At 41.4% G+C, this 27406-nt stretch overlaps 1 protein-coding gene across 5 annotated transcripts in view; it reads right to left on the minus strand.

Moving 5' to 3' along the window:
* Positions 1 to 27406, minus strand: part of MPPED1 (metallophosphoesterase domain containing 1) — an 89094-nt gene that overhangs the window by 47879 nt on the left and 13809 nt on the right. The window contains exons 1-2 of one of the 5 annotated variants that reach the window (XM_080390981.1): positions 14891 to 27406; positions 1 to 266 (exon numbers count right to left, since the gene is read on the minus strand). The exon at positions 14891 to 27406 is cut by the window's right edge and continues 13809 nt beyond it. In XM_080390981.1, the coding sequence (XP_080247107.1) occupies positions 1 to 152 (152 nt within the window). In that variant the 5' untranslated portion in view covers positions 153 to 266; positions 14891 to 27406. The other 4 variants (XM_080390979.1, XM_080390980.1, XM_080390978.1 and 1 more) reach the window with 4 other exon arrangements.

Below are 27406 nucleotides of genomic sequence, written 5' to 3' on the forward strand. Positions count from 1 at the left end.
ATTTGCACATGTGGGGGCTGAAAACGTCCCTGGTTAATGTTGTAGAACGTGAAAGCCTGTGTGGGGTTGGAGCTGTACTCATCCACTTCAATTATGAGTCTACTGTGCTGATGCCTTCTAGCTGCCATAATGTGCGACTGGGCGAAAGCCATGCTTGCACTGTGTAGTTGCGCTTTTTCAGGCAATCATATCTGCTATCTTCCTACATCGATGGAAGAAGACCATGACATCTCCTTACCTAATCAGCACACTCCCCTTTGAAAAACCTAAAAGCAGATTGAAGAGATGGAGCATAACTTTTAACAGTTAATCTATTTGGAATTTGCTTTATTTAATATGAGATGAAGATGAAGGGGGGATATGGAGGGATGAAGACACACAGCTCAAAAACTCATCACAAACCTTTCCAACTCAGCAATCTGATGAACATACTTTACTTAAGGGTGGGAAACAGAGACTAGAAGTAAACTTGCTGAAGTACACAGGGGCAACTTGGTCAATTATTTCAGACATTTGTATTAATACAAATCTGAAAGACATGGCAGACATTCAGAATAGCACATTAAATAATAAAGTTTCTTCAGCACAATCATTTACTTCCTTTTTTTATTGCATTGCTGAATGTTTACTTCCCATCCTCCTTCCAAAAAAAAACCCCACCAAACCTGAAACTGAACACACAGCTGTGCATGACTAAAACGCAAGTTAATTAAACAAGAATCAGTTTAATCAGTTCTTGAGAAAGTCTGCACCATTTATTATGGGGAAACATTTCAAGTGGTTGCTCTTTACATCCTAAGGAACAGAGCAGACGGCCTTCTGTGCACTTTTCCTGATTTTATGGTATTACTGAAGGAGCTCCTGATGAAGATATGAAAGGCTCCCCCTTCAAACACATTCTCTTCTTTGTCAGCACTAGCCCAGCATTCTGGATTCACTGGAAAAGAAAGTGATTCCAAGGCTAACACACAGTTAAATGTTATTAAATATTAAAAAAAGTAAAATACATACAGGTTTTATGTTTGGGAATAAATTTTTCCCTGAAGGTTATGCAAGTCTAGAACAGCAGCACTGAAAATGGGTAGAGGAACAGCAAAGTGAAACCAAGTGGAATGCAAAGAGTATCCCCTAGAAACAGCAGAAAGTAATTTAAATGTGAATTTTACTTTTATTTCCCAGTTTTAATAAAAAATGGATTATAAGCTATAAAGGTGGATATTTTTACAGTATAATTTTGCATCCTTTTTAAAAGTTGTCAGTCTTAAATATTTACTTTCATGCAAGCAAGGGCTCTTCTAGGGAATACAAGTAATCTGCTTCAGAAGATGTATTTCATGAAAAACCATGCTAGAATGCAGAAATTCACTTAATACACGCAGTTTCTGGAAAGCAGGACTACACGTATTTCGTGTGACCTTGCCGATGTGCCTTACTTCCATTCTGAAGGGACTGCTGCCAAGAGTGATGGGTGAGAGAGGTCTTCATAGTCACTCAAATTTTTAAAGCTATTTACAGGTAATTAGGTCCAGTTCAGTTCTAGTGGCAGTCAAGCACATAAGCATCTTTAAAAATCTGGGCCTCAGTCCTTTGCTTAACTACGACAGATGTTAAGTGCTCCAAGAAGTGGTGGTGTATTTTTGTTTGGGGAAATCTTGTTCTTAAGAAACTGAAATGAGAGATTCAGCTCAGTTTTGTTACTTGTTGAATGGCTGTAAAATGATGACAACTTGCTGTCACTAACAACCTGCAGGGAAACAGTCTGAGAATAAAAGAGCAGCTTCCTTCATGCCCTCCCCTAGATTTGAGTGGTAAGGAAATGGTAAGATAACAACAAAGACAATTTTGGATTTCATACGTTCTCAGATGCCATGTTCAGGCTATGGAACAAGCAGCAGCACAAAAGAATGTGCCAGAGCAGGAGGAGGGAAGGGAGGCACGATCCCTGTAAGAATAATCAAGTACAAATTGCTGCATTTAGGAAATAAGAAATTATGATGGCAGATGTGAAGAACCCTCCCTGAGGAGCTTCCTGTATTAAATGATGCATTTGTAAAGAAGTTTGAATAGGCAAGGTCAGAGATTTTATAGGGGGCAAACTGTTCCAAGTGAACCTACTTCTGTTTGAAAGGAACTATTAGAACTGGTGACCTCTAGAAATATTCTCCAGCAAGATTAATAATTTATGATTCCACAGCTCTACATAAGGATTTCAAACTACCTGAAAAACACAGACTTGTTTTATAATTCAGGGATTATGCCCGCTTTACACACAACTGAACTGCAGTTACAAAGGAGTTAAGGCACTGCCTTAGGGACCTAGAATCTCTCTTTGGCCTGAGTAAGTTCTCAGGAGCTCGCAGCAGCTGAGAAACCGGCTTCTATCAGCCTCCTCTTTGGGTCCTCTCTTTTATTATCTCTCTTTTATTCTCTCAAGTTGTACATCAAATCTGCTGCAGAAACAGCAGATGTATGCAGGTATCCCAATACTCACTCTTAAGCTTTGCTTCCTGTTTCAGCTAAGTGGAAACAGCCCTTACCAACACAAACTAACTCAAAAGAACAAATTTGTTTGCGAACAGAAACAAACCACAGCCAGCACACCGTTGATAAATCCTTTAGTGCTGAAGAGTCCTTTTAAGCAGGGAATCAATCCTTGCACATGGGAGAGTGTGTGAATCACACCATGGGTCAGCTTGAGAGGGTGCTAGCCACAGATACTCAGCAAGAAGTTCACCACATAAACATGTAGAAAACAGTAAGATATGTTTCACTTGAGCTAAGAAAAAAGCAGGGGGGGAGGGTAAGGGGGAAAAAAAGATATGACACAGCATTGCTAAGCTTTCTGCCAAATGAGAGTCACCCAATGTCAATCCTGAACACATAAAAAGCATCCAAGGCTGGAAAAGAGGCAGATTCTGCAATACAAATACAACAACTAGCAATCGTATGAATAGCCTGTGCTAAACAAAAATCAGATATGTAGCACACATAATCAGTAAAAGCATAATTCAATAGCAAGCTTAATTCAACCTCATTTCAGAAACATACACAGATGTCTTTGAACCTTACCTTTCAGTCTAGGGTTTTCTTCCTGCATAAGTGGTTGGCTGACTACTAACATTCTTGGTGTTCGACAGAACAAGCTGTCTCTTTCCAGCTTGACTGATAACCAGACTGACACCCATTACTCCCCTCTTTCTGTTTCCATTTCCAATAGACCCCCAAATCCTAACTTTTCCTTTCTTTTAGTGTTCTGAAATGTCTTCCTTTCCCAAACTAGAGTATACAATGCAGCAGGGAAATAATTATCTGCTTCTATAGCACACAAGTTTTAAAATTATATGCCCAGCATTACCAACACAGAGCATTAAGACTCAAATCCCCACAGCAACAACATGCTAACCATCCTCTTCCCCCAGACTTATGGAGCTGCGGGATGTCTGCCAGGGAAAAACAGAGAAATGTAAAATGGACTGCAAGAACATGAATACTAAAATAAATATCACAAACCTGGCTGTTAGAATCACAGACTGAGAAAAAGCTATTAAATCAGCTAAGCCATCTTCTTACTGATGGCAGGAATGTTCTCCATACATTATTTTTCTGCTGCCTTCTCCAGCACATGCTCAAATGTTCACAGAGCTCTGACCCAAAGCCCACTGTGTACAATGGACACTGCTCCATCGTCTCAAGGCTTTGCATCCTGCCATAAGCTACGTGGATCGCAACATCTCTCCTGAGGAACTACTGGACTAGGCAGGTGCTTGAACCCAGACGTGTAATTAAGTCCTTCGATGAGGTCCTCAAATAAAGCTTTGTATTAAGATTTTTTTTACTTTTTCAGCTAGAATTTTCTGGTAATTTAATCTTACAGCTTTCTTACATAGCTGGCATAATTATTTTCCTCTTTTACATGAATTTTCCAGCCTTTTTATGCATCTTACTTCTCTATTTTTTCCATTTCAAGCCAATGTTTTATTTTAAACTCACTTCTTCACTCACAGATTCTGCCTTATCCTGTTCATCCTTCAGTTCACTTTCATGTCCACTTTCTCTCGCTGTATCTCACTCCATTGTCTTCACTATCCCCTCCATCATCTACTCTTTGTCTTAAGCCTAAAAACAACACTGAGACTTTTTGAAAATTATTCCAGCAACACACAATATGAATCTAGACTTGAAAACATGTCTTAAGCAGATGTCACTGAAATAATAATTTGAAACCAAGATAAAATACTGATTATAATGATAATAAATAAGAAGTTATAAATTAAGAGAGAAAACTGTGAAGGAGTTATCTGTTGAGCAATTAACTTTGCTACATTACAAAATATCTGGAGGTCAAGCAGCACAACACAGCTGTAGCACACTCCCAACAAGAGTTGAAGAGGGGCAGTTGCCAGATTTTGCACTAATAACAGTGAGATAACATAAAGAAAGGATGCCAGGATTGTCAGCAGTACCAAGATCAGTGGCAAAGAAGCAGCTACAGAAAACATGTTAGCTTTGTTCAGACAGTCTGATAAGCTGGGATTTGGGGAGGCCATGAGGAAATGAAATGTAGTATCAAAAAAAAAAAAAAAAAAAAAAGAGGGAAAAAAAAAGGTGTTTTCATGCAGCTATAAAACATCAAAGCCATATTTTATTTTTTCAAGGAAAGCCAGTAAGACAATAGCAGTAAAAACACCTTAGAGAAGCACGTGAGAGTTTGTGATAGACCGCATAGTGACACACTTGCTTCTTGTGTGAATCTTGGATACTGTTAAGGAGAGACCTTTCCAAGAGCTTTATCAAGGGTTCGGGTCTTCCCCTATACTGTGCTACAATGCTCTTCATAAACTGTCAGGTCATCCTTTACACAGGGAAATAGACCCTTTATTTCAACCAAAAAAAAAGCGATACATAATATCCTGCAGCAATGGTCCCAATTGTCATAGTAACACTTCTATAACCACTAGTGATTGGCTTCATTATCACAAATTACTATTTTCATTTTAACCCCCACCAAAAAGCTTGTTATAGACTGACCAGCTATAAGCAAACATACGAGAAGCAGTAAAGCAATCACTTTACTATGAACAACGGGCTGAAAAACCTAAAGGTTTTTTGCTGTCTAAAATCCCCGTTTCAGATACTCCAGATAAAAGCCAATCAATGGAGTTAGTCTGCTATCTTCTGTTCTGCCATCGGGAAATGAATACTGAAATAATCCTAAAAAGGCATTATTCTGTGGGAAAGGATGAGCCAGGCAAATCACTCTGCAGACAAAAGTCTTTCCAAAGGGATACACTCTCCTCATCATTTTCTGAAACAGAATGCAAGTCCTAGCAAACCAAACCCATCATGTCTCCCCTTCGTCGACTGGTTTGGACTCAATTGACCAATGAGGACTTTGAAGTGAAGGCAGCATAATCAAATGTCATCAAAACACTTCAGATTTTAAGGTCGATCATGCACATTTCTACTGGTGGAATCATTAGGCTTTCTACATAAATATGATTTGTTGTTGACAGAAACATTTCCCATTGCATTTAAAAAATAAACAAATAAAACTGCAATGTATTGAAGTGAAATACACACTTGTGAGCCCTTCTCCCAAAGCAAATGCTTTACATACCTGCAATTTGTGTCAATGAGAGCCAAACAGCAGCACTAAAAAACAAACAGACTCTTCAAGGATATCTGGTTTACAATCCAATAACCCTTGGTGCCACTTAAGGTGCTCACCACCCTCACAAACCTCCCAGAGTTCTTAATGATGAATGGCGTGACCTAGAAGTCGTAGGTCAGCTCCTAGAAGACCTAACCCTACTTCAGCCACAGCAGCAGTACAGCATTTGAGAGCATTATTTTTTCTAAACGCCAGTTTGGCAGTGGTGCAATGTGCCAGGGTGACAGCCTTGAAGCCTGCAGCCCTCCATCCCCGCCACAGACAGAGCGCACGCCGTGGGGCTGGCACCTGCGTGCTTCCCCGGCCCGTCTGTGCGCCTCTGGCCCCCCGTGCACAGACCCACTGAGGGGCAGCTCTAACTTCGTACCCACACAGGCTAAGAAATCCCTGCTTTTAAGCATCAAATAAAGGTACGAGTGAGGGTGAGTTTTGTAACGGAGATTTATCTCCGCCAAAAAAAATGAAACATATTCACTGATCCATTCTGTGAGCACCATGAGATGGCAACATATACTGCTCCATCTGCTCCTCAAGGCATAACATGTAGGTATAATGCTCTGCAAGTCTGTAAAGTTGTCTTAAAGGTAAAAAATGGAATAAAACCTTTACAAACCCCTCTTAACTGTGGCTCTTACTATGGATTTCAGAGCCTTATCTGGTAACTGGAATACACATGCTCCACTATGGTATTTTCAAAAACCTTTGCCTATGTGTGTATTTAACTGAAAGAGATCTTGAGCATCCTGTTCTTCAGTCTCTGCCCTCTTCAGTGGCTTCTGCTGAAAATTAGACCTATCCCAAGATTTACTAAGGCGACTCTTTGGATGGTCTTTTTACAACATGTCTGAGACGGCTTTCTGTGCCAGCAAATCCGAATTTGCTAAATGTTATCAGTCAAATAATACTCAGTTCTGTGACCTTATCTTCTTGCTGGGAATCTGAACTATTCCCACCCATATAAGCAAAACCAGGGGGCATCACTCTGAGTTACTTGCATGCCTCAAAATCCTACTCCCTTCCACAAGAAGGAAAGATCTATCTTCTCCTCTTTAGAATCTCCTATTTCACCTACCAATGAACACTTCAGTGCCTCATCACATATATATCACATATTTGTTAACCCCAGACCTACAGGGCACTGAGCAATCTGCTTTGTAACGTGAAAAAAAAATCAGTAACTTAAATAAGACCTCTTATTTCTCTGTAATTACAATTACCTTAACCTGCATTAGGGGAAAAAAACCAACAAAATCCCCCAAGATACTTCTCACCATGCTAAAACATGCATCATTGTTCTCCTTTGCTGATTATCATGACCTGTCAAATACGGTATGACAAAATTCTTCACTGAAATTAATTTTTTGCTTCAAATTAGTTTTCTTCCATTGCTCTCAAACACAAGTATTACACATTTCTCTCATTATTTATGAACAACACTAACATACTCATTAGCTTTAACTGTCATAAAAAGATTATATAGATACAGCGAGTAGGAAATTAGAGAAATTATTTGGTTTTTGGAACTATGCTCTAGCATCCACTTCCGTGGAGTCTCCTCCAAAACTGTACTGTACCCCCTGCATGCCAAAGTTCTGACCAGGCATCCAGAAAAAGATCTAGGTGAATGAGTTGAGAAAACACAAGAATTTCAAACATTTACCTATGAAATTCAATTCTGTATTTATTTAAAGCAATTACCATTTAGAAACCTTCACAGCTAGTCTTGTTTTAAATGATGATTGCATGATTTAAAATTATTTTTTTCTCATTTCCCTACCTAGGTTTCCAAAACTACAGTAACTGAATAGTCGATTTATGAAGATTTAATTTTATATTGGCTCATCAGCAGTATAATTTTCTGAATCAAATTCTCATCCATACAAATAACTGTTCATTTATTCAATTAAAGAAATAAACACAACTTAATAATATTGCTTTGTTTTTACCTTAAACTTCCACTTTACAATATATCAAATATATTTTAGATTTAAAAACAGCAATACTCCAAGATTTACAAATAAACTGAACATTTGTCAAGGTTAAATGCCCTATTGTAATCCTACATACAATCTTGCCTGACTGTAGAAAACATTATCATATTTGGATAAAATATTTAAATGGATACATTTTTCTTAAGTAAAACCTAATCTAGTCCCTGAAAAATACAGTGTTTTGGCTCAATACTACCTGTATTTATCCCAAAATACCTGCAGAGGTAGCTAATCTGTTTAAGTAATTACCTCTAGGGAAGGAAATTTTAAATAAATATCTAAAAGCCGCAAAACTCATTCCTCACTCTAAAAAAATTGCCTTCATCTCTGGCAGTATTTCAAAATCTACTACGTTACTGAAAATTTTGAGTATACATTCGTAGAAGACAAATTACAAGTCCCAAAATGACAATACTCATTCTATGGGAAAATAGCTACAAATATAGGTTACATGGGAAAATTATCAAAAATGGACATTCCAACAGGAACAAATTAGGTTTGTGGGGATTTGATTCTACATTTCAGTCTGCAATTTGGGCATGTCATCTGATTAAGCTCTTGAATCTCTCAAAGTATTTACTGAGAAGAGGACTATATAAGTACTGAAACATTATACATTTAAGAAACAGTTTGGTTTCTTTTTTAACTGAAGAATATTCTTTTTCTTCACCCTATTGTGACAGCTGGGCTCACACTAATTTCCTAGCCTTCACCAGTACAAGCCCTGCTGGGTCAAGTCCCACTTGCCTGAGACACGTAATTTATCCAAACCAATTTCAATGGCAATTGCTTATAAATGCACAGATTTGACCAATTTGATCATTCATGCATATCTGAGGGCAGAATACATCTCACCTGCTTTAGCATGTTCACCCCGACACCAAAACTGCATGGAATATGTCAAAGCCCAATACTGAGTAGAGAATTATTTTAGTAAGCAGTTCAAGTAGTTTTCTTCTAAGCATTCAAAACAAGTGTTGGTCACCAGTAGCGTTAGTCTGTAGGTCAGCAAAGTACAGTAGAGGTGCCGGCTCAAGGCAGAGGTTAATGGCACACAGCCAGCAGCAGAGACACTGACCGACTCCACTGCTCCAAGTTTAGCAGGAGCTGGGAGCTGCTGCTTCACACAGGCACGTTAATACCTGCAAGACAGTTCACAGGGTCTTCCCTTTTTGTGCAGCAGCACCTCTCAGCTGCGGATGAACTTCTACTTCCAATACTCTCATCCGATTTCAGAAAGAAATCTAACACTAACAGCTCCTGAAAGGTTGCTGATCTCTATGTCAATACACAAGAACAGAAAATAAAAATGACCAATCTATTCCTGCAGTTCAAGATGTATGAAATGCCAAAGCACCAGCACACAAATATATATAAGGTGGAATGTAGAATACAGCTTACGTGTAAATATATTTATAGTGATACTACTTCTGAGATCAGTGTATCTTTTTCTATTAAGATCTGGAGTTAAATTACAGAATTAATCAAGCAAATCCTTAACAGGGGCTTTTTTTTTCCTCTTAGACACAAAACTTTGAAAATTAAGTATACCGTCCTACTGATTTTGTTGTTTCCATTTTTCACTCATTTAGCTGCATCTATCCCACTGAAATCCTTTCATCTGATAAATGTTCAAGGCGGGAATCACTGGGTTTGTTCTGTTTATTTTTCCAGGTATCCTCCCCAGGACTGCTACTCACTCCTCCTACCCATAAAATCATGTCCACAAAGAGCTCCTATACATGGTCCACATGAAACTGAAACAAAGGCAACTAAGCCCTTTCCTTCAAAGAAAAAGAGAGAGGAAAGATAGTATGGGGGAAGTCCCACATATAGAGTCCCGAAGGGGGAGCATTTCAGGTCAAACACCTCTGGATGTTCTTCAGACCTAAAATGGATCCTACTGATTAGCAAAGCATCCAGTCCTACAGTGCCCTTCTCACACAGATGCTTCAAATCACTGCTCTCCCTGAAGCTGAAGAAGCTACTCATGAAAGCAGAAAGAGTCAGGAGAATTGCTACACTGAGAGTGCCCTCACAGTACTCCATGGCAGCTAGGCTAGCTCAAGTGGAAGCTGTCACACTGCGGAACACTGCACAGGCTGTGCCAAGTGACAGGAATAGTGCCTGGACTGGCTGCCTCTGAACTTCGACTCTGAGCTGTGTGTGCTGTGTATCAGCTGATTTGCTGGCTGCCTGAAAAACTCTTGAAAATTTTATATGGACTGACTACAAATTTTCATGTGACAAAAGATGCTAAAACAAAGCCAAACAGTTTAGGGGTGAAAAGTAAAGGGAGATCAAAAAGAAAAAATATGTAGGAGGAAAATACCAGAGTAGTGAAATGAACTCACTATACATTTTTTTATTTTCTTTTCCCTTCTGTCTTACTTGCTCAACATGGTGAAACCAGAACACCTTTTTGATGCTGTCAAATCTGAAGCTTCCACTAAAATGTGTTGAACCGGATAGGTTTTGATCAGATTCTTGTTCAAGGTACTGTTCAAGATTGTTAACTACTGGCAGCAGCTAAGTTTTAATCCATCCCATCCCCACTGCATTAAGCAAGGTATCTCAAACTTTTACCAGAAACTACTTATACTAGGGACAAAGTGTTGAGGGGCAAAACTGAGATGTATCTCAGAACAGCAATACAGTAAAGATAAGCTCCAATTAAGAATTTTTTTTGTTTTCTACCAAAGAATCAGAAGGAAGACTGTCCCACAAAGTTGAAATAACCCTAGTTATTTCTATATTAACTATATTAACTATAGTATGAGTGTCCACAGACCAGGTAAAATCCTACAATAAACTATGTTAGAGACTGTGCAACCATACAGTAGCAAAGATTCTCTGCCCCAAACAGCTTACAGTCTTCAGAAACTCAACAAAGGATATGGGTGAAAAATAACTGAGCAATGCAGAGAAATGATCTCTGCAATAGCAGAACACTATGTTCCTTCCATTTTCTTTTACGGAGAAGGAAAAAATAAGATTAGCATCACAAAAGACAAAAGCAAAGGGAAGATGGGATATGATAAAGAGTCAGTAAGAAGGAGGAAAAAGGTGCCACAAAATAAAGTGGCATGCAGGATATCTGAGCTATACAGCACGTTAAGCAAAGTGATGCGACTGCGAGAGCTGGCAAAAAGGGAGCTTGAGCAAAACAGCCAATTAGGAAAAGGCAGAGAAAAAACAGTCAAAAATAACAGTAACCATCAGTCTCCTTCATACACTGCGTCCACAGCTGCTCTGCTGGCTTCAGTCTTTGGTTTAACGGCGAGACCCTCACCTGCCATAAGGGAAGCTGGACTGGCTGTATGGCAGAGAAACTGAATTTAAAAGGTCGAGAGGACATGTAATATAAAAAAAACCAAAAAACCAAAAACTTTTAAAAAAAAGAGTTGCTAAATATAGTGATTTTGTTTTAGGCTGAAATGCATAAATTAAAAATATATAAGAAGTAAGGGCAAATACTTGGAATTGAAAAGTGTTATACATCTCTGAATCTGAGTAAAAAAGATGAGTCCTTATTTACTAATATTAGTATGGCTCTCCATAGTCACACACAATACAGCGTATTTAAATGACATTATGAACCCAATCTTATACCAATGGTAAATAGTGGCATTTTAAATAGTGACTGAATGGAAAACGCTAAGCACTTTGTATTCAGGTTAGTGTAATGAATCCCAGATCAGTTATGACTGCAAGTTAATACATATATACCGTGATGGTTACTTGTTAAACCTATTACAATTTCCACTGTCTTATCAAATCACAGCAAAACTGCCACACTTGTTGACAGTTTCAACAATGAGGTCAAGCAGTGAGCAGTCACAAAGAATGAACTGCTTTACACTCCAGAGGTGGTCACTCCAGAAGCAGGTGAATAGCCATTACCATAACAGCTCTGCTCCTTTTTGCAATAGATCTTATACTGAACTGTCAACCTGCAACCTTGCCCAAACATTACACTCACATGTTATTTTATCTGTAATAACATTAGCCTGACAAGATGACTTCCTAAGAGGAAGTCAAAGTATAACAGTTTGCTGACCTTTAAAGGACTCTCTCACATTACTAACCTTGTTTGTATCTTCAAGTATAACCTAGAGTATCCAGAATTTAACAGAAGCATGCATTTTAAGTCGGAAATAAAAATTAGAGACAACCTTGCTCTCAAGACACTCTCACACAAACCCAATTTACCTATGGACGATGATCACAAAATCCAAACTGGTGTAGATCCAGAGCATGCAAATTAAAGTTTGCAACACTCCACTTAGGTCTTATTCTGCAAGCTCAAACCATACACTGTAATAGCCTAATACATCTTAATGTAACAGAACATGTGAAAAGGTTCTTCCTTCAGACTATTTTATACATCCTCTCTGAATTTTTCAAAACAAGGTTCAGCAAGAACCAAATGGACTGCACTGATATATTTTTACTGTTTGTTAATGAAAACTGTTTTCATGAACAAAAATATTAAAATTCTCGATTATAAATGCACTTTTTTATTTACTATTTGATATTGTTTCCGTATGTCTAAAAAAAGAAACTGCCTGGATAATTGACTAAGCAGTTACCTGGTTTCACGAATTTGAGTCTCCTTCCCTGTAATTCAGTGGCAGAACTCTAGCTGACTTAAAAACCAGTAACCTTTTTATACACCTCTACCTGTTCTGTTATACGGAAGAGCCCGCTCCTGTGTAACTCTTCAGATGAGGAGGAATGCACCTGAGGCAGCAGGTCTGATCATATTTGGTTCCTAAAAGGACATATTCCAGACGTTTTTTCCTAATTCCATATAATAAATTCAATTAAATAAATATGGCCACAAACAACACTATACTCTATGAACCATTAACTCAAGCAGCAGAAACATCAATGTCAGAATTGGTTATGTATGCCAAATCAGAACTCCAGTTCGCTTTACATTCCTGCTGACAGTTCCTGTAATGAGCACGCAGCATTAAATAAAAACCATGACCTGTTTAAACAAAGATCAGAGCACCAGCTTTATCATTGCATTCTCTCATGTTTGTTGTTTGGCATCACAAACTAATACCAAAACACTTATCTTATTAATACCAGCCCAGCAGGTTTTCATACAGGGCACCAGGGGTTAGCTCTCGTCCACCAAGATTTGTGCATCTTTAAAACAGGAGTTTTTCCTCACATGAACATACACAGGTATTCTCAGCGGTTACTCTGCTTCAGTTTAGACCAAAGGAGAGCAAGGAGAGAAGAGAGAGATGGAATAATGTACAAGCAAGAAATTTTAAGATTCTTCTGTCTCAGATAGCTTGAGACAATGAAAGAAAATAGAAAAGCCAAGCTAAAATTGCTTAAACATACCATTAAAATGTCATGGGTAGTAACATAAATCAATTAATGTATGTAATATACATGGGACAGCCATTACATTTAATGATTTCCCAAAAAATCATATGTAAAATAGAAATTAAGCCCCCCTCTTTGTGTAATACACAACCAGCATTTTTACAGTGCCTGGCATCATGAAACTGTTTATTACGAATGGGTGCAACACCGACTACCATCGTATGATGACTCCTTCACTGGTCTTCTCAAAAGATACAGTAGTCAAATTTCAGACATGCACATCTGAAATGTAGTCTTGTATTTTAAGTATCTATTGATTTTCTTTTGAAAAACTGAGAGTTCACTTCATCAGGAGCCAATCACAAAGTTTAATAATCTTGCCTAGTTATCAATTTATCCAGACTACCCAGAGCTCCTTTATACTAGTCTAAATTGCCTACGAAATTCATTAAGCCTTAGCTGAAGTTGAAATGGCTATCGATACCATACATTATCAGCAGATCTCTTCATTATGATATTGTCAAGGTATAGATTGTGTAAGCAGAAATCTCCAACTATTGATCTTCCGCCAAAGAGAATGGAATGTTTGAAATCTGTCTAGTTTCTGCACCTTTCCCATCTTTATCCTGTGTGTCATCCAGACAAGTATATGCATTCCTAAGTGTATTCCATAGTACCCATCTGAAAATGCAAAATACAAAATTCTGATAGTAAGAAAGCAATGTATTAAAAGCAATGAAATCCCTACCAAAAGGTCCCTAATCTTTTTTTCTGCTCCACTGCTTTGAAGGTGCTGGATACCAAGTAACAGCACAATAAATTACAGGAAAATCAGCATGAATCCTAAAAAACTTATCGAGCGCTTTCTCCCGGAACAAAACTTTGGAGGTCACTAAACCCTCTCCTATGACAAAGGAAAGTTCTTCCACTTCCATCACCCCTTCCCCCGGCTACGGGAGGGGAAGCCACCGGGGAAGGCGCACACGGATTTTCCTCGGAGGCTTCCCTCCCGGGTAAGTCTCCGGTGGCGGCGGGTGACACCTGAGCGGGGGGCGGCGGGGCGGGCTGGCGGCGCGGCCGGGCGCCCGGGGGTGGCCGCCTCCCGCCGCGGCAGCCCAGCCTCCGCGGGAACTCTGCGAACAAAGTAACTTCCCGGCCGGCCCGCGGGAGGCGGCGGGGCACGCGTGGGGCGGGGGCTGCGCCCCCTCGGCCAGGCGCGCTCGCACGGCCGGAGCGGGAAGGCGCCCGAGCGGCAGGCGGGCAGGGCAGCGGCGGCCCTTCCCCGAGAGCGCGGTGACAGCCCTTACCTTCACACGCCCCTTCCTCACGCCCGGCGGCTGGCAAGCGCCGGCAGCGCAGCACGGAGGCAGAGCAAGGGGAGCTGCGAGGCTCTCGGCGGCTCTCCCTCCGCCTCTCTCCCTCTCCCGCTCCTCAGAGAAGCCCTCCCCCCCTTCCCGCCCCCCCCGCCCCCCCGACCGCCTCACTCTCTCTAGCTTTGGGGCGCATATATATACATTTATTTTTTTTTTTAAGGAGCAAAGAGAAGCGACGGGGAAGCTTGGTTGGGAGAAGCAAAGCCCTGACGCACTTGGGGGTGGGTAGGTGGCGGGGAGGGGGGGGCTGGGGGGGTTTCAGACCCTCGCACGGCAACGCAGGCGGACCCATCCCCCCCGCCTCCTCAGTCCCCAGCCGGGGAAGGCGACGCTGAGGCTTGAACCTCGCTGCCTCGAACCGATCCCGCACCGGGGAGCGGGCCCTGCGCACAATCCCCCCGCCCCGAACCGGCAGGGAGACCCCGCCCGGGGCGGCCGCACGCATCCCTCCCCCGATCCCCATCCCTGCAGGGGCAGGGGGGCGTCAGGTCCCCCAAAATACTTACGCTGCCCGCCGGGGCTGCTTTGAAGACGCAGGATTTTGTACGAGCGATCGTCTCCTTCTCCGGGAGCCCAGCCTCCCCTCCCCCCCCCCGCCTCCCCTCCCCCGCCTCCCCCACCTCCTTTGGGGGGCCAGGAATCCCCCACCGCCGGCCCTCCTCTCCTCCCTGCCCGGCCGGGGAGCCCCGCTGGCCGTCCGTGCCCCGCGCCGCCGGAGCTGCGAGCTGCCCCGGAGCGGCCCGGCCGGGTACGGGGCCCGCGGTGCTCCATGGCCCCTGGCCGGGGCCGGGACGCGCTAACGGCCCGCGCTGCGGCTGAGGCGCGGGTTGGCGCCCCGCCGCCGCGGGTGGGGGTCAGCGGGGGGCGGCGCGGGGCCGCCTCCGGCGGGAGGGGGAGGCTGCGCCCCCCGGCCCCGCGCCTGAGGGGCCCGCCGGAGCCCGCTGCCGGGGCTGCCCGGCCCGGGGCAGAGTTGAGGCAGCGCCCTTGGGGAGCGCGTGTGTGTGGTGGGGGAGGCAGGAACTCCGCGCCGGCCGTTCTGGAGGGTGGACGGGGGGGTCCCAGCCTCCCCTGCCCGGTCGCCCCCCTTCTCCCCTCAGCGATCAGGGGGAAGTTTGGCAGCGGGGCTCCGGGGGGTGCCCGCCTGCAGCCAGGCCGCGCCGCGCTGGCCGTGAGGCGGGAGGGCGGCCCTTGGGCGACCGGCCCGCCGGGGTCAGGGCCAGCTGTCCCCACGCCCGCAGCCCGCGTCCCCGCCGCCGCAGCAGTGCTCTTCGGCCAGCGCCTGGGGACCGGGGGAGCCGCTGGCCGTCACGTCTGCAGTGCAGGTGGTGGCGGTGGCGAGAAGGACCCGGGGGCTACCGGGGGGGCTGCGGAGCCCCGGTGCAGTGTGAGGTACTGGTAGGGCACCGGGGAACATCGCGGGTGTCGTGAGGGAAGGCCCCTTCCCCGCTAGCGCCGGGTGTATTTCTCAGAGGCACTGAGCATGCACAGCTTCCCTCCGTCTCAAAATCAGGCCATGATAGAATCATAAATATATAATACTATGCTCCTATGATATTATGAGTAGAGAGCAGGAGAGTTAAATGCATACATCAAGGAGAGGCAAAATACATATAAAGGGCTTTATGGCACAATAGTTGAGTGATTCTAAAATGAAGTATTTTAAAATCCTTCCAAGAATAAATTTAATTCCTTCACGCTTGTTCCCATGTTGCCTGCTAGGCAATGATGCGCTGGATATCTTGCAACAATTAGTGGAGTTACATCTGCTTTTAGTGGACATAGTGACTTTATCACTGATCAAACCATCTTTTTTTAAAATCCAGAGCTGGAAAATACCCACTTTATAAAAGAAAATTGCAATTTGGATATTTGTTCTATGTCAGAATGACATAGACGGTGTTAGGAAATTTTTTTGAGCAAATAAAGGAATGCATCTCAGCCCAACCTCATAGCCAGTGTATCGCTGAATCGGAGGCCAAAGGTGAACACAGGCCTCCCTGCAGTGGGGGGAATACCTCAGCCACCCACTGATGTTACCTGTTCGGCGTGCGGATGGAGATGAGGCTGGGCTGTGTATCAGAAACCAAAAATTGGACCTGAGAAGCCTCCCGCATAGTTTCTCTTCCTGGCAAAACATATATTTATCTTGAAAGTTTGCATTTTGACATGTCAGCGTTTTTACAACAATATAAATGTGCTTGAAAATTTTTTGATCAGCCTAATGGTTAGGACCTATTAGAAGCTGCAGAACATATTCACCATCAATTCACTTATTCAGATGCATGAATGCAAGCTTAGAAAAGTAATTACAGGTACCTTTTTTTGGAAATCTTGAGGCTGTGTAGTTTCCCCATGGGAAATATGAGTAATAAATTCCTACCAAAAAAAAAAGTAAATGTGCTAAGCGTTGTTCTTATTTATTTTTTTCTTCAGTATTAAAAATTGTTGATTAAATGTTCCAGGTAGGGTAAGAGTGCTTGAATGAAAATCCTTCATCTTAGCTATTGTTTAAAAGAACAAGCAGAAACATTTGATCTTGGTAATTTAGATCTTCTTTTCACTTTTTAAATTTTAGTCATCTTTCTTAAGAAAAATTGTTTTTCCTATTTTGGTGAACATGTAAACATAAATTTGCAACTGGTCAGTATTACCGAATCTGGCTATTTTGATTCTTCACCTAAGAGATCACATTGTATCTATACACATCAAATTAATCTATTTTAGCTTTGAAATCTTTTATTCAGAGTATTAATACCTCACCCTTCATTTAGTGAATGGTACTTTACATTTTTAGTTATTTATTTATGATTTGCATCGAGTTCTGTTTGTATGAAAACTGACATTCAATTAGTATTTACATGAGGTCATTTTAAATTGTTCATTAAGACCACCTTAAAAAAGCTTCATGCATTTCAAAAGCGTGTTTGCATTTTAAAATATTTTATGAAACAACTGAAATAATGGTCTGTAGAATGGGAATTGAATTGGAAGCTTCTAGTAGCCATGTCCTTCACAATCTTAGAGAAAGTAGATCTTGCCCTCTCATATTTAGCTTTAGCTGTAGATTGGCAGAGGAAAACGGGCAATCTTACGTTTTCTACTCTTACGTTGATTTTTCAGCTTTGAGTTAAATAGTTCTTAACTGAACTACTTGAATGGATTGAAACAAAGAAGATACTCTCCCTGTCTGCAGAAGAAACTGCAGCTCTCAAAAATTGCTTTCCTGCATCAGTTACATCCTGTTCCATCTGATTGGCCAGTAACTTCAGTCAGCTCAGTGGCATCACCTTCAAAACTTCAGCAGCAAACATCTTTTGTGATTGACTATCTTAACTCATGTCAGTACATGACAGCAAGTATAAAAACTAAGGCAGCTGCAATATCAAGTCTAAATTGAAGAGATACAGGTAAAATACCAATAAAATGTTACTTGGTTTGTTTTTTTTTTAATAATGAGTTTTGGGATAAAATATTACAGAATAATATTCCAATGTTCCAATTAGAACAGTACCTGTAATGGGACTTTGATCAAACTTGTGGCATAATGAAGCAAGGAACCCCTAAATAGTTACCCTTTGTTGTACAGAGAGATTGTTACTTTAAGGTGAAAGAGCTTATATATCTTATTTTTTGAGTGATTAGTTCTGATGACAGAAAGCGCTCTATGTGAACCTTCACTTACACAGCAATGGACAAAGATTAATTTCAAGTGATAGGGGAGGAAATGATTCCCTTATCTAAAGTGTTAGGTGGTTGGGCAAATGAAGTTCAGGAAACGATTGGGAAAGGCAGAAATGGTTAATAAATATAATCCTGTATAACAGTGCATCACTTTATTTCTGCTGATGTTTTTTACTTAATTTGGCTTTTCGGTGGTTGACAACTATTTATATGTAGTTTAATTCAAAACTGTACTTAAGAACCACCCATGAAGTGAACAGATCTCATCTACTTAAGGATTTTTTATGATTCTCAGGCAGTTTGATTTTTACAGATAAGAGTTCATGCAGACTTCTGTCAGCACAGTGTCACTGCAGAAAAGGAACAGTAGACCACTGCTGAGTGACAGCCTATAGCTCTGAAATCTGCAATCCATCCTCTCTTACGTTATTAATTTCCCATCCTCTGTGCATCTTTGGTGTGTCAGGCTTCCTGCACATGCACTGCAGAGCTACTCTATGCGTATGCACTGAAGTCAATACTTCCTAAACTTGTCTGATTTAGGCTCCTATGATGCTTTCCTGAAGGATCAGATTTAATGCACGTGTGCAAGTAACAGCTGATCTATACATTCAGCGTGGGCTTAGCCAGGACACCTGAATATACAGCATGCAAGACAGACTTAGTGTACATGAGTTCTGATGCATTGCTGTATGTCCATAACACCTGGACAAATACAGGAAAACATCAGTTGTGCCTGGACATAACTACCACACAGAGAGAATGATGTATGTAGGAAGCCTCGTATATAAAGTAACTTTACCTTGTCATTGTCCAGAAAGGAGAAACTTGTTACTTTGTTACTTGGGCAGTGGAACTTCACTGCTAACACAAAAAATGTGTTACAGGGTTTTTACCCTAAATTTTACATCTTTTCCACAGAAATTTAAAACTGGGTCTGATGCATGACTAATATCCCATTGTCATTTCTTCAGTGCATTATATTTTTAATCTAATAAATACATAGCTAGTTCTTAACACTAAACATATCAATCAAATCAGTCTCATGTAGTTTTCCAGTAAACATCAGTGATCTTTCAGCTATGGTGAGGTGTTCCTCTCCAACTCCTCATAAAATATGGAACTGCAGTACTCTGCCTGTGGGGAAAAAGCCTCAAGCCACATAGTGATGTACCTGTTCTGCAGCATGAAAGAGAAATTCCCTATTCACCGTCCTGCATAGTCAACAGTACCTGCTGGTTAACTTTAAATTGCCTGAGTTGCTTAGCATCATGATTAAAAGCTGTTTGTTTCTTTCTTGTATTATGTTGTGTTTGGCAAAATAGAAAAGGCCGAAGTCTCACAATTGCTTGCATACTGAGCAAACAATTGTACTTTGTACAGTTGTACAGTTTTTTCTTATTCTTATAACTATGGTCTAGTAATACTGTAGATACCGTAGAGCCTTTTAATTTGCTCATCATGAGCAAAATGAAAAGCTGAAGTCTGGAATGCTGAAGCACAATTATGTGACTTGTGAAACTGAGCAGGTATATCCAGCAGCTACAGAAAAATGACAGGACTAAACCTCAGACAAGCCAGCACAGTTTCATCCCAAAGATGCCAAAAATGGCTTTGGAATTATATTCAGCTTTTAATTAAGACGAATGAGAAATGTCACAAATCATCCATTGTACAGGTCACAGCAAAACCACGTAACTACTGTAGAATTTCTCCTTCTTAAACACTGATGTAGTTCCCAGTTTCAATTAGCTACAGTTTTTCTTGAAGTTTACTACTGTGGCGGAGGCTGGAGTACTACAAATAACTAAAGTGTGAATAGCAGTTGCTTATGTTACTAATAGTAAGATGAAATATCTACATTCTCCTGTATTAAAAAGAGAAAATTAAGTAGAATGAATAAAAAAGAAAACAAAGTATTTCTATTTGGAAAGATCTGGAGTTATATATTTGGAACAACCCTAAAGATGAGCTTTTCAGTGCTACAAATTTTGAAATATAACTGAGATGCCATCTATAGTGATGAAAAGTGTTCTTTTTCTTTTACCAGTAATACATATCCTTCAGCTCAGGGGGAAAAGTCCATTTCAACAATCAAGTGGACATATTTGTGCTCCTATTTTAGGAACACAGGACCCCTTTATAGACATTAAACACAGTTTACTAGTAGAAAATTTTCGGTTATTGTAACTGCTTCATGTAGCATCTTTCATGTAAACATTATTAAAAGGATTTAGTGTTGGATTTAGAAGTTGGGGTTTGGGGTTTTTTGTGCCCTTTGTTCTTGTTTTGTATTTTATTTCTTTGGAGAACTCTTTTTTTTTTTTTTTTTCCCTTTCAGGAAATTTCACATAATCTTTTCCATTCGTCATCAGCCAGGTTGCTGATTACCAGAGTAACTGCCAAGCTTTCAACTCCTTGTCATCAATGGGCTGTGAATGACAGACAGCATTAATGTTGGCAAGCTCCCACTCTCCTTTTCGCCTTTCCCAAATGTAATTAAACTGCACTAATACAGCAGAAGAAAAGCTGCAGCTTTATTTTACTCACCCTAATAACATAACAATTAAATCACAGAAGCACACAATGCAGTCAAATAAACCTATCATGACAAGGAAATTCAGAGGTAAGGGAAGTGTATATCTACCATTTAGAGAAAAACACAAGTCAAGAGTCTTCCTTTCCTAGCACTACAGTGACTGCACTATTTGACTTTCAGCAAGATGATAGGGCCAACATCTGAGTAACCACCCTGTTGCAGCCTGGTGAAAGGCCTCAAGCGTTTTGTCTTCTGTTGCATCTTTGGTTTAAGCTTAATGGGAATAATTAGCTTCTCCTTCAAATGATCTGTTATCTCCCTGGTAGGGGACAGCTGGATAAGGAACAGAAAGGATGTGGGTTATAACATACAGTTCAAACGGCACTGCATGCCTTACCCACTGGAAAGAGGTGCCATTATCCTGATCTTTGAGAAAGTTCTGGGCCTTTGGTTTAAAGTCTGTAGGGGTTAGAGGATAGCCAAGAGTCAGGAAGAGGGAGAAACCAAAGTACTTACCTCACTTGCAGACGACTATGGAGATTTGTACAACATGCAGATACCATCAAACATTTCTGAGGTAGATAAATTGTCAGTAGATTGATTTATACATGTTCCTCTGGACCAAGGTGAGTGAAGAAGCTGCTGGCCCTCAGAAAAGCAATGGAATTTACCATAAACCTGTCATTCCTTGCAGCAGCAGTGCTTTAGGATGGGAAGCAAGAATTCATAAGGAGGCTGAGAAATGCCATGAGCTCTGTAAGCACAGCTCTGAGGCTAGCATACATGCTGGCATGATAGCATGTCTCAGTTTCCAAGCTATCCATAAAAATAATACAGTTAGCTTATAAGACAAAGTAAATTTACAGTAATGCAAATAAATAGTTTGACTAAATATGGACAGAAGGAAATAAAGTCTGTTTTAAAGCTAGCCAGAAACCAGGGGCACCATGCTTAATAGGGAAAGCATGGAAAAGCCAGGACCCTCCGCAGCATACACTTGAGCAACAAGAAAGGGAGCTTGGTTACTGACCAAAGTAGACACAGCTTCAAACATGATAATTATTAGACCAGCCTGGCTAAACAGACTCTAAAGGAGCCTGTCTGCTTGTGCAATTTTGGTGACTAATAGTGACTGTTAGCTGACAGGTGGTACCTTATAAATCCAGCTTGTGCCAAATTCTCTGAAGATCTGTTAGTGTGGAGTAAGTAATTTACCGCTGTGAACAAACTGTCCTGCAGTTCAGTATGATGATAGTCTTCCAAAGGAAGAAACTTTTGGCTGCAACCATCTTTTAGACAAAGTTTACATTAGGACCTTACATGTTACATTTTTAATAGATCTGGAGCAGGGCTGAATTTTTGTATGTTTGATAAAGTGGCTAACATGTAGTGAATGGCAAAAAGGAAAAAAGGATGCATGTAAAAGGTAAAAATGTAATCCCACTGGAGTAAATGAATAGTGTAAAGGAAGAACGCTGAAGAGATGGAGTTGAAGGTTTCTGTTAGATTTGTTCTGATATAGTACTGTTGCTTTAAACAGGCAGTTGCAAAATGGCCCAAAAGACCTTTTGGTTAAGTGTCATGATTTTCTCCTTGATTCAGCAAAGATCAAGGCTGCAGCGTTCCAAGCCAGCTCCAGGCCATCAGAGGGAGAAACAGTACATCAAACACCCACCTCATCTGTTTTTGCCATCAAGCAAAGAAAGAAGAGGCCACAAAGGACATGGAAAAAACATATCAGAAGAGCATAACTGAGCCTTTCAGCTGTTCTTGTGTGTCAACCATAATTCTTTTTAGGAAAAAAAAAAAAGTGGCAGATTTGGTTCATGTGTAGAAACTACCTTGAACACTTTTAAAAGGCTTTCTCTGAGTGACCATGAATAGATGATTCCCCAGACCCTGTAAAAATTTAATCTGATTTTTCAGCCTGAATATTAAGTGAACATTGGCAATAGATATTGGCCCTAAAAAAGAGAAAAAATGCTTTTGTTGCAGGCAAGGTTTGCAGCATTTCATTGTGATAGCCTTTGATTTTCATAGTGGGCAGCTGCATTTGAGGGGCCACCGGAGGAGGCTTTGGTCCAGAAATGATTGTTCCAGGTACTCCTGGCTTGTTCACTACACATAGATAATACCCTGGGAACATGCTAGTACCTTTGAACAAAATAAGGTATATTTACAAATGGGCCAGGATCAGCTCAAGGCTGCTGGTCTGAAACTGTACCCAAAGCAATAGGAATTGTGTTTAAAAGAATGAGTTTAGGTCTGGCACACAGAACAGTGAGAAGGGAAATTCTACTCTTAAGATCTTTGAACACCAGCCAGCTCCCCAGAGGCTTCCAGATGTGCAGTTTTGTGGGACTTTAATCCTTCCAGAGGAGGTTTATTTCTGTGTTTCACAATATTACATAACATTTGCATAAAAGGGGTAGGAAAAGAATGTTATTTCAGTGGTCAGCGTGTGGCTTAGTATTCAGAGATGAAATGGTTCTTCCAAGTTTTTCTCTGTTAACTGACCAGGGCTTCAAACCTCACTTTCAATTAGACACAGATGCTAGTGTTTATGGACTGGGTATTGATACAGGAATGTAAATTACTTGAGAGGATGACAGTTTATTAAGAGTCAATGGCTAAAATCTCCTGGGAAAAATTACTGTATGCTTTGCCAGTGATTAAAACTATGGAACATGCCATGGTTTTGTAGTAACCCAAAAGCAAGGGTTCAGGCTTAACATTGACTGCTATTGATGTTTTGCCCAGAGAGCTTCATTGTGGGATTGATTGCAAATGCCAGTCTAAACAAGCAAGGAGCAAAAAATTGATTGTTCAGGAGAATGAGCATGTTTGGGAAGAGGTGATTGTTTCCTCCCTTCCTGCATCTTGCAGAAGTGCAAATCCAGGGGATAGCAGCCACAGGGATTCCCAAGAAACCAAGGGATTCCCACAGGCAGAACTCAGTACTAGAGTACTGTGCTATTGGCAACAGATATCCTGGAATATAGTCTCTCCCTTAGCATCTCAGTGAAAACTCTGTTCACAGTGGAATGGCTCAGGATTTAAGATCAAGTCCTGTATAAAAGGTGGGAAGAAAGCAGTAGATTATAGGATTTATTAGCCGGCTCTAGATCCATTGAAAAAGGCAGCTGTAGTATAATGTCATCATTTAAAAACTGCTAGATATTTGAGGGGTTTCGAAGTGGTATGATTTCCTTTGCCTGAGTTACAAAACAGATGTAGAAGATGTGGCTAGGAAGTGTTAAGAGACAGGTAAAGCCTATGTCAGGTAGTATTTCACTAAGCAAATCTTTCTGATATTTTTTAATAAGGACAAGTATTATTGTTTACTTGGGGGTTTTGAACTAGTTCATAAAATGGCATAAAGATTACTTGCGAAAGCATTATCAGGACTCTGAGTGCACAAAGTATTAATGACCCTCACCTGATGCCTCCACCCATGCTTATAGGCCCAGGAGCTCTATTTAAGCTCAGCCCTGGCCCTTCAGCTTCCCTCTGAGCTTTGCTGGAGAAGTGGTGGGTTATAGGCATGATATGCAGCCCCTTGGTCTGGATCCTAACCCATGGGCTGACTTCCTGGCTTGGCCTGGACCTGCTTTGTTGCTGTGGACTTGTCTGGTGATGACTGGACTTGACCTTAACCCTGACCTATGGACTGGCTTTCCAGCCTGAACTGAGGCATGCCTCATCACCATCATGTTTGCCTTAAGGTCTGGATTCTTGGTTGGACCTGGCCACCATCTCTGGGTTTTTCCTGCTGCATCCCTTGAGTACTGTGGGATGGACCCTGGCTGAGGCACCTGTCTTGGTGGCCTCCGTATTCCCCTTGGCTTGCCTTCCTTTAGGAAACAGCCCTACCCAGCCTGCTCCCTTACAGACATGAAGCAGAGCAGACTGTAATGCAGAAGATAAATTAGTTTTGAAATTTTTGAGGTGAGTCATACACAGGTCAGGGAAGAAATTTTGAATCAAAAGAGTTTCTGTAGATTTGTGAGACTATAGAAAATGCATTAAATGACTACCATCTCCGTGCTCCAGCTTCTGATGGGATAGTAGAAGAATTCAGAGTGGATGCTGGCAGTTTAGGTGGCTTTCTTACCAATAAGAGGAAAGGAATAGCATTTTTTATTCCTTTTAAACTTGTAGGAGTGTAGGCTAGTGCTCTTCACTCTTGGTTGGGGGCCAAAGACTTCTGGAAATCCATGTGGAGTTCCTGTAGGGTAACAATTATTTAGGTCATTCAGAAGCTTTTTAATTACAAAAGGAGAAACTGAAGTGTCTTATGCTTGCTGGAATACTTAAAGACAAACTCTGGTAAATGGGACTGTCCACTACCGATGTTTCTAGCATGTGAGCTAGGAGTACTTCCCTGCTTCTGGGTGTGGGCGCTGTGCTGGGACAAGACCCAGAGTATACCAGAATCTAATGCTTTCATTGAGAGATTCAAAGGAAGTTTCGAGTTTCTCAACTGGATATATCAGGACTGCAGGATGTGCCACAGATGACACTTTCAGTAGCAACAGTGCCATTCCCGAAACACAGAAGATTTGTTAGAAACATCTCAAGCCCTGTTTGTTTCACTGGATCTAAGAGCATTCCTGAGTTTCTGGCAAACTTTGGAGACTATCATGTCCTCCCCACAGAGCAAATCACAGATGGAACTACTTGGAACTGGGAGTTTGAGTCCCTATCACTGCTTTGTGAAGTCAATGCTCATTTTAGCTGTGATAATCACTGAGCAGCTGAATGGTTTGGGGAACTTCCAGTTCAGAAGAATTCCTGAAAATATCTCACTTAGATTTGATTTGGACTGAAATCAAATCCAAAAAGCCCCCTCAAATTTCCATTGAACTGCAAATCTTGCTTGTGAGCCAGATCTGATTGGAAACCTTAAACTGGGTAAACCTTGGATAGGACCCTACATAGAACTGATGTGAATACAAGCAGAGTCATTGAAGATAATTTGGGGTTCAGTCTTGGAAATAAACTGTCACATCCAGCTGAGGGCATTTGCAAGGTTAAGATAATTCTTTCCCCACTTTCTCACCCTAGAAATGGAGAGAATACCTGTCAATCTTGAAATGGCAAAAGCTGTTTCAATAACAAGCCCCATCTGATGGGACACAATATGTGGGATGCCTCTACCAGCAGTTTCAGCTCCTACAACAGACCCTGTGCAGAAGCCCATTATAAGGGGTCTCTCCAGGTTGCCTGAAAGAAATCTAGGTGGGGAATGGAAAACTCCAAAGACAGATGTAGTGAGGTACAATTGGTTTGGTGTAGCACATGAAAATGACCTAATAGAAAAACAGGATACAGCTGTTTAAAACTGTAATTTGTACTGTATTTGCTATAAAGACTCTTAGTTTTATTTCCTTTTGGAAGTGACTTATAGGCATCAACCTTCTGTCCTGAGCTGCCATGCTAAGGGAGATTAGCTGAGATGTGGCTATGAACTGCCTTGAATCTGATTCTAATTGCTGCCTTTGTACTCCCTCATGAAACACTGCAGCAGAAGTGATGGAGGCTTCAATCTAAAGCTCGTTGTCCAGAACCAAAGATACTGTAAATTCCTGAACAGCTTTTTGTATGTGGCCACAGGGTCTTCACTGGGCATCCCTTTGAAGGGAACGCAGTATGTGTGTATGAAAAATAGAGGAGAAAGCTAAGTACGCAAAATGAACAAGTATTGGGAGTATGGGCCTAACAAAGACAAAAAAGAGGTTTTTGGGCTGAACTGTGTCAAGTTACTGGCATTGTGAGCAGACAATCTCCTGCTATTTGAGTGCTCTGCTGTTCAGGCAAACAGGATGGCATCAGTGAAAGACCAGATTCTTTCACCAACTGGTTTCTCCTAAGTGAGACAACCTGCAATGCCCAAAGTGACTCAGCAGGTAAGAGGGTTTATAACACATATGCATTACTTGCCAGAATAGTTATGATGGTTTAGAACAGGGGTCCTCAAACTACGGCCCGCGGGCTGGATACAGCCCCCCAGGGTCTTCAATCCGTCCCCCGGTATTTGCAGAACCCCCCCAACCCCCACCCACCCCGCTGGGGGTTGGGGGGGAAACCAAGCAGCCGCAGATGACTGCCTGCCACTTCATCTGCGTGCCGGCCCCCTGGTTAAAAAGTTTGAGGATGCCTGGTTTAGAAAGTAGTTTCTCTCCTCTTCATAGTCCAGCCCATGGATCCAGCATCACCTTGTTGTTTGCAAGTAGACAGTAGGGGAACAGAAAGTACTGGCACAAGGAGAAGTGGATTCTGCAAACTGAAGTTAAGGAGTTGGGACAAGCACAGAGGAAAGTCCACAGCAGGAACATTTTTGTTCATGGTGCCAAGAAAAAGCATGAAAGATGATAGTATTAAGCAAATTGGGAATCTCATGCCAGTGATGTTAGAACCTCAAAAATAATGTGTCAAAGATGCTGGAACATTTAGAATACAATCTTTTACTGTTTCAATGTCATCAACATGTTGTTCTTACTATTTTCTATTACAAGAGAATTTATTGAGTCAATTTGTCTTCAACACGTTCAATGTACCATGTGTAGGTGGGTAAGCTAACCTTATTTATATAGCATTACAGGGGGAGAATGCTAACTACACTCACTTCTGCACTCTTGAAAATTCTATTTCTTCAAACAGAAAATACCAGACATCCATTTTTTGGAGTTACAACACTCGGGCAGGTGTGAGAATACTGGAGTAGGTGGGTAATCCTACCTGTGGTGGTAAAGTTACACTGAAAAATTTTTTTGGCTCTTGTTGCATTGCTTAAACTGCT

Source organism: Falco punctatus, assembly GCF_963210335.1.
Source record: "Falco punctatus genome assembly, chromosome: 6".
NCBI lineage: Eukaryota > Metazoa > Chordata > Aves > Falconiformes > Falconidae > Falco > Falco punctatus.